Genomic DNA, 7,464 nt, shown 5'->3' on the forward strand with positions numbered 1-7,464 from the left:
ACATGTCCTGGAATTGTGGCCGCTGATTTCATTACATGTCTTGCACCTTCTTATTCCCAGTGGGTGACCATCACTGTCCAGCTCAGGCTGTGGCTTACTGTTTTTGTCATCATTTTTCTCCTTGCATGCAACCTTTTTCTGGGTTGCGTCGCCCCCTTTCTTCCTTCCTCTTGTGTTTGAAACAGGAGGTGGAAGAATTGTTTCTCTTTTGATAGCACCAATTGCGCTGTGTTCGGTATTTTCTACTTGCTCGGTATTATTGTCATGCTGGGATTTCTCTGCTAGCTTTAGTTTTGCTTCTTCTTCTTCTTCGTTGAGCACATCAACTTCCTCGATCAGTGCCTTCATACCAGACAACGCTCTATGGCACCCAGCTCGGACCTTGTCGCTCTGTTTGCAAGGTCAATTGCTGTTTTTGTCAGCAATTTTCTACGACAAAAAAGCGAGCTTCCATCTGGTGTTGTTTGTTCGTAGTCTCTTCTGTCAAACGTTGCATTTGATCTTGCGTTCCGGGTGTATCTTTTCATGATGTACACCTCAGGAATCTTGAGTACTCTCAAATGAGAAAGCATGCATAACACATGGACGCAAAAGAGCCCTGCAGACAACACATGATTTCTTTGTTTTGTAAGTGAACTGCATGAAATTAATAAACACATATTTTTTCCGTTATTTGTTCATTTTGAAGGAAGTGAACTTCACTTGGTTTTGTGAATTACTCATGCATGTGGACTTTTAAAGTTCAGTCAGTGAGCTTTCGTGCATGACTATCAGAAATTAGGATTTCTTTTTGCTAGCGAGTCGCACCTGTGTGTGTCTAGAGTTTGCACTCACATTCGTAGACACCTTTCTGTTCATCGGCGACCACTTGGAAATTATGCCTTGCCCAGTCAAATGCATCCGATCTGTTGTAGTGGTGTACGAGACACTTTGTCGGGTTCTCAGGGCACCGTTCTGCTCTGAATGCAGTGCTACGGTAGAGTGTTTCTTTGAAATCCGCAAACACTGCCCTTGTATACACTTTTGATAGCTGAACTTCGAACCCAAACTGGGTTGTTGTCTTTACCTCTGACTGCATGATCAGAAATGCACTGTTACAAACCAGAGAAATGAAAAATTTCTTTGTTTTTGTAGTTATATTTTAGCAGTTTTTGATGGACATTTTATTTACCTCATTTGCTACTATCTCTGCATGCTCGACGGCCTTCCTGGTCTGAATGCACTTGTCCACCTGCTGAGCAAACATATGGAGATCATGCTTCTCTTTGACGAAGTTTTTCTTCAGTATGCGGTTCATGCTCTCGCTTCTCTGCGTGGAAGTCATCCGAGCACAGAAAATTTCCTTGTAGTAAGCCGAGATCCACTCGTGCCTGTCATCCCACAGCGAATTCATCACTTCATCGTTTTGCAAGTTGTATTTCTGAATGAGGTCCTTCCATGCTCGTTCAAATTCTGACGACATTAGTGGGTGGTTCAGCACCGCATTGAGGTCATCCTTGAGTTTCTCGTGCGCCTTATACAGCAAGGCGAGGTGGTCTTTGTACTTCTTCATGATATGCCACCGCACAACTTATGTAGTGTATCTGGGAGGATAGTTTTTAATGCTGCCTTCATCGAAGAACACTGGTCTGATATGGCACAGATAGTTTTTTTTATTAAGTTGTTTGTGTGTGTGTGTAAGATAGATGGAAGAAATATAAGTGTAGCAAACAAACGTAAGTATACAGGTGTTGTTTTTTTTGTACCTATGAGCATGCAGATTGGCGGCTTGTTGTTCATACACCTCAGAAATGTTTTGAAAACCCACTTGAACGATGGTATTGTTTCATCTCGCACGAGGGCAACAGCAAATATGGTGCTCTGTGGATGATGGTTCACTCCCACGAAGACTCCCAGCGACATGTGGAATTTGTTAATTTTATATGTCGTGTCAAATGTAACGCAGTCTCCAAAATCTTCATACGATCCTTTGCAACTTGCGTTGGCCCAAAAGACGTTTCTTACACGGTTATCTGCAGCAACGTCATAATCATAGAAGAACTCTGGGTTTATCTTCTGCATCTTCTCGAAGAAATCCAGAAGTTTCTTGATGTCATCTTGGGACTCTCCTCTGGCAAACTTATGTTTCCTGCATTTCAAATGCAATGCGAACTCATCTCATCAAACAGGAAATAATTACCGACAGAATGTTCAAGTGATATGCTCTGTGACGTGCTTACTTGTTTACCCAGTTGCGGCTAGTATGTCCCATGTACTGCTGACCACCGGACATACGCGACAGCGTTGACATCATCTGAGCGTGTGTGTGGTTGTCCAGTTGCATGTCTTTCACTAACTGGTCAATCAAAGGATCGTCTCTTTTGTGCAATCGCATGTGCAAAAGCATCCCGGGGCTTTCCAGCATCTTGTGATTGTGGTTGAGTTTAACCATTTCTATCACAAATTTGCCATCCTTCCTCTTTTTGACTCTAATTTTTGCCTTGCAATCAATCCTTTTTTATGTCTTCTGACGTTTCCGGTTACAATCTGACACAGTCTGCTTGTGCGTCCCTTCTCTTGAGCAGACAATGTAGGCATTTGTCCTGTGTTTTGCCCTCTTGCGTATGCCAAACCCTGCACATCTTGCATAATTGTTGTAAAAGTCCCATGCCTTGTCGTAAGTGGTGAACTTCATTCTAGCGGCAAGTATGAGGTTCAGCGGCATGTTTTTATCCTGCATTAAGTGCAATGCTCTATGAGATAAATTTTTCTGTTCTGTTTTTAAATACGAGGAGTGCATACGAGTTTAATAAAGCATTGCAATGTTCCTAAGTTTTCAGAAGAATCGACTGTATTAGATGTTAGGTCAAACCACACAAGAAATATCAGTGTGCACTGCAATGTTATCTGAATGGACTGCAAATATTATTATTATTCAGAAACATAAACTTACATGTGTGTAGAGTCATTCACTCGATGGTGTTTGCAGCTCGCCGGGTTGTATTGGACATGGCGGGGTTATAGCAGATCTATGTAGTTGAGGATCTCACGGCGGCAATAGTGAGGAGGATTTGTACCTGCCGTTGACTTTTGACCGAGGCACCCTTGGTGGTCACAGCGTCGAAGTTGATGTAGCAGGTCTACTTGGAGCTCTGTTTTGGGGTGCAGCAGGTGGACGTGGTGGTAATCCAGTGTTGTGACGATGTCTCGGTGGATTGGTTTGAAAATTTTGGAGCGACGGAACATCATCATAGCCATAATCATCATCTGCTGCAACATCATGTTCAACTGCATCATCATTGTCTGTTCGGACATGCTGTCCAAATGTAGTGAACTCGTGCTTATACTCTGGGTTGAGAACTATTATTGGCTCATCTTCATCATCCCGTCGGTGAGTGCCCTCCCACACGAAGGTGACGTCATCGTCATCTTCTACTACCTCTTCTTCCTGGAAAAAATCCTCTTTCGGAGAGTATTCCACCTTGTTTGTTGTCGTGAAGAATCCTTGAGGAATCTCAGGGGTAACCCAGCCAGTATCTCTTTCAGAAGAAGCTTTACTCTTGTGAAAGTTATTGTTCTCAGTGTTGTCAATTATGCGTGGCATTTTGTATCAGCTGGACGTCATTTCCTTCACAAAATGATCGAGCTGCATTGTCAGGTTAAATGAACTGAATCATGCGAACTGCAATGTGTTTGAAAGGGTACTGCGAACTAATGCACGCTGACTGCATCACCCCGCAAGGTGAACTGAAGCAACCGCACTACATCGTTGTCCGTAATGAGCCTATACAAGCGTACTGCATAACCGAGAAAGTGCACTGCATTTTTTCCCACGACGAACCGAAGCAACCGCACTGCATTGTTTTTGGAGGCGTACTGGACTGCGTGTACTGCTTTGTCTGGAATAACTAAGCTGAGATGGTTGAGGAAGTGTACTGCTTACCTCGTGTTGCAGTGATTTCTTGCGTTTGCAGGAGGAAGTTTCCTTCTCGTCCGTCTGCACAACTTTTGCGTTCACCCGTGCAGTCCACTTGCCCTTCAGAAGTTCATGAGCGGTTTGGACGTTGCTCAAGGTGAACGGAGACGGGGGATTTGCCTTGAAGGTCGTTGCGGACTTAATCCAAGAAGCTACCGTGGATAAAGGAACCTTGCGCACAGTCCTCCTTGCTCGAATTGGTTTGATGTCGAGGCAGCACCAATCCACATCTGATGAAGTACAGGTAATTGAAGCCCCGGAGGAGTTCGGCGGCGACGCTACTGAGCTGCTGCCGCGGAAGAAGGCCGATATGCGAGCGAGGTAGGCCTTGCTCGGTTGCTGCCGCTGAAGAAGGCCGAGAGGCGACGGGCGGCTGCGCTACTTGGCCGCTTGTCGGAGTAAATGGCCACGGGTAGCCTAACCGACTCCCCCTGGCTCTTTGAAAAATTATCAGGTTGTTCAGGCCTTCAAGCATACAAAGCATAGGGCCGCCTTCCCCCGGCCGGCTATCCCCAGGGCCGACTCCAAGAAGGCGACCCAGCCTCAGAAACCTCCCCCAAGAAAGATACGAGATAGCCGACTCCAGGGAGCCGGCCCCAAGAGGACCGACTCCCAGAAGCCGGCCATGAAGAAAGCCGACTCCCAGAAGCCGGCCATGAAGAAAGTCGGCCAAGACTGCACCTACTAAGACTGTACCCACGTAACAGCGATAGGATGGGGCGTGGCAGCAGTACAACCCACTACCCCCGAATCCCGGAACGGGCATGGCCACAGGGCGCCGTACGGGCCAGCCATCCCCCGTCCGGCGCGGCACTGTAGCCATGTTGGCCCCGATGTCACCCACGACAGGTGCCAGTACGGCCCGTGGGCGGCGGGCCCCTTTGCCAGAGAGACATCTGAAGACGGCCTGGCCTCCTCTAGTCGGCCAGGGATGTGGCCGGCTCCCGATAGCCGGCTACCTCCCTCCCTCGAAGCATGCGCTCCATTAAGGAGACAAGACGAGGTAAGGCTACAGTGAGAGCTCGCAAGACGGTGACACTGTAGCCACGCTTATCTAGACAAAGCCCTTGTCATCAAAGGCGAGGCAACAGTAACCAGCCGCCGACAAAGCCCCCAAGCAGTGGGGCCGGCTGCCGGCCAAGAGGCCGGCAGCCCGCGGGACCCACCAGTCGGCGGGCCCCAATGACTGGCGGAGAAGCCGGCGAGCATAGACACTAACGCTGGGACCCGCGCCCAGCCGGATTACCATTGTACCCCTGGGGGGTAGGCCTATATAAACCCCCCAGGACAGCCATGCAAAGGGTTGATCTCATAGAATTCCACACACCACATAGAGAGAAAAGGAGAGCTAGCCTTGCCCTTCTTCTTCCTCTAACCAAACAGCTCAAGGAGCACTTGTAGCTACTTGTATTGATCTAGTGATCATGCGGAGACCCCGCAGTGCAGGACTAGGGGTGTTCTCTCCACGGAGAGCCCCGAACCTGGGTAAGATCCGCCGGCGTGCATGTCTTCGCCTCATCCCGTTTCCAGGCACCGGCGATGTTTTACTGGCTCCCACAATGATAAGCCGCCCGTTGGCATATGTCGCACCTACCACCCGACATTTGGCGCCCACCGTGGGGCCAGGTGCACCGTCGTCCGGAGACCTGTTCTGGACGGGAACCCTGTTCCTCCCCCGCGAGCCCAGCCAGCCTGCTGCGCCCGATGGCGCTTGCCCCGACGCGCTGCAAGGCGTTGACGACGCCTGCGCAGCGAGCTGCCTTGCCGATCTTCTTGGCGCGACTCGCATCTCCGACGAGCCCGCGTCCGACGCGAGCACGGACTACCCCAAGAGCCGCCTCGTCAGCCTCCTCGACCAGCTTCACGTCTCCAGCGAGCTTGCTGTGGACTTGGAGTTGGTCGGCTCCACCGACCCGATGCTTGTCGACTCCGACACGGCATCGCTCGATGCCTACCCCTCAGATGTAGTAGTCTTCGACGACCCTCTCCCTCGAGCCGACAGCGGCAGCAGCGCTGTCACTGAGGTGCTGGTCATCAGTCACGTCGCCGACTCGGGCGAGAACGCCCACGACGCCCTACAAACGGCGATGCATGACTTGTCCGTCCCCATCCCGGCCGATGCCGACGCTGAGACCCTGGAGCCACGCCGCCTCGCCCTCATTGCGGAGGGCCAGAAGATAGCCTCCATGAGACGCCTCACCGAGGCCCACCAGCGCGAAGTCGACCGCGCCGCTTTTGGTACGCCGCCTCATGGCGGGCCGAGCCGGGCCGGCCTCGTCAAAGAGCACGGCGCGGCCATCGCCAGCATGCTGGGGGCAGACCGCCCCATCTACGCCACGCCGCTGGAGAATCTGCGAGCCGCTCAGGCGGCCGCAGAAGAGCCGAATGGGCTGGGGGCTGATAAGCTCCCCTACATGACAAGGCGCATCCAGCAGCTAATCGACGCGGCCACAGAGCGGCATGAAGCCGGCGCCCATGCTGAGAGTCCTCCCCCACGCCGAGAGCACGCTGCGGCCTCCCGATCGCCGACTGCGAGCGCCGCCCGCGCAAGGAAAGACAAGGAGCCGGCTGCTAGCCGCAGCCGGACTCGAATCACCATCGAGCGCGACGCGGATGGACGCCCTCGAGCAGTGGAGCGCCAAGGCAATCCGCCTCCACCCCCGCCTCGCAGGGAGAGACGTCCCACCCCGCCGCCTGCCACGCATCCGACTCTCGGTGGCCGACTAGGCCACCACGAAGGAGTCGGCGAGAACGACGCCCGCCACCGGATCAACCGCCTAGCTCGATCCCTGGCGCTAGAAGAAGAAGATGATGTCGGCCCGCCACGCTTTGGCCCCCGCATCCGCGACGAACCCTTCCCCAGAGGGTTCTCGCTCCCCAGAGACACGCCCAAGTACAACGCTCTGTGAAGCCGGAAGATTGGCTCATCGACTACTCTACCGCCGTCAGCATTGCAAACGGCAATAGGCGCGTAGCCGTGAAGTACGTACCCCTCATGCTGCAAGGCATGGCGCGCACCTGGCTCAACAGCCTCAAGCCCTACAGCGTCAACAGCTGGCTGGACTTCACGGAAGTCTTCGTCCGCAACTTCACCAGCACGTACAAGCGGCCACCCAAGCCCCGCCAGCTCTCCTTATGCGTCCAAGGGCCCAGCGAATCGACCCGCGACTACCTCACGCGGTGGGCCGAGCTCCGCAACTCCTGCGAGGGGGTGCACGAGGTGCAGGCCATCGAATACTTCACCGCTGGGTGCCGAGAGGGCACCCTCCTCAAGCACCGACTCCTCTGCGACGAGCTGCTGGTCATTGCAGACAAGTACGCCATAGCCGACTCCTCGATGAAGACCGAGCTCCGAGTAGACGCCTCCGGGAAGGTGCTCGCTCCGGCTCCTAAGATGCCGGCTGGCGACTCCAATCGGCGCCCCTACCAGAACGACCACAAGCGCAAGGCCCCTGTGCCGCCTACCACCAGTCGGCAGGTGGCCACAGTCGAAGACGAGCAGCCCGAAG

At 52.7% G+C, this 7,464-nt stretch overlaps 1 protein-coding gene across 1 annotated transcript; it reads right to left on the reverse strand.

The window, feature by feature from the left end:
* Window positions 1-817: 817 nt before the first annotated feature.
* LOC109742235 (protein FAR1-RELATED SEQUENCE 1-like) lies at window positions 818-2,272 on the reverse strand. The gene is made up of 4 exons (XM_020301323.1): window positions 2,220-2,272; window positions 2,005-2,128; window positions 1,172-1,546; window positions 818-1,072 (listed from the first exon to the last, which is right to left on the reverse strand). Exons 1-4 carry the CDS (start codon window positions 2,270-2,272, stop codon window positions 818-820), a joined length of 807 nt encoding a protein of 268 aa, XP_020156912.1.
* Window positions 2,273-7,464: the final 5,192 nt, after the last annotated feature.

Source organism: Aegilops tauschii, chromosome 7, assembly GCF_002575655.3.
Source record: "Aegilops tauschii subsp. strangulata cultivar AL8/78 chromosome 7, Aet v6.0, whole genome shotgun sequence".
Classification (NCBI taxonomy): Eukaryota; Viridiplantae; Streptophyta; class Magnoliopsida; order Poales; family Poaceae; genus Aegilops; species Aegilops tauschii.

Excerpts from the sequence above, each read along its gene's own strand:
- LOC109742235 (XM_020301323.1), bottom strand. The coding sequence starts at position 2,272 with ATGTCCGGTGGTCAGCAGTACATGGGACATACTAGCCGCAACTGGGTA. Across the intron at positions 1,547-2,004 it reads ACGTTGCTGCAGATAACCGT|AAGTACAAAGACCACCTCGC; the intron begins GTAAGAAACGTC and ends CATATCATGAAG. Across the intron at positions 1,073-1,171 it reads CAGAGATAGTAGCAAATGAG|TCAGAGGTAAAGACAACAAC; the intron begins GTAAATAAAATG and ends CTGATCATGCAG.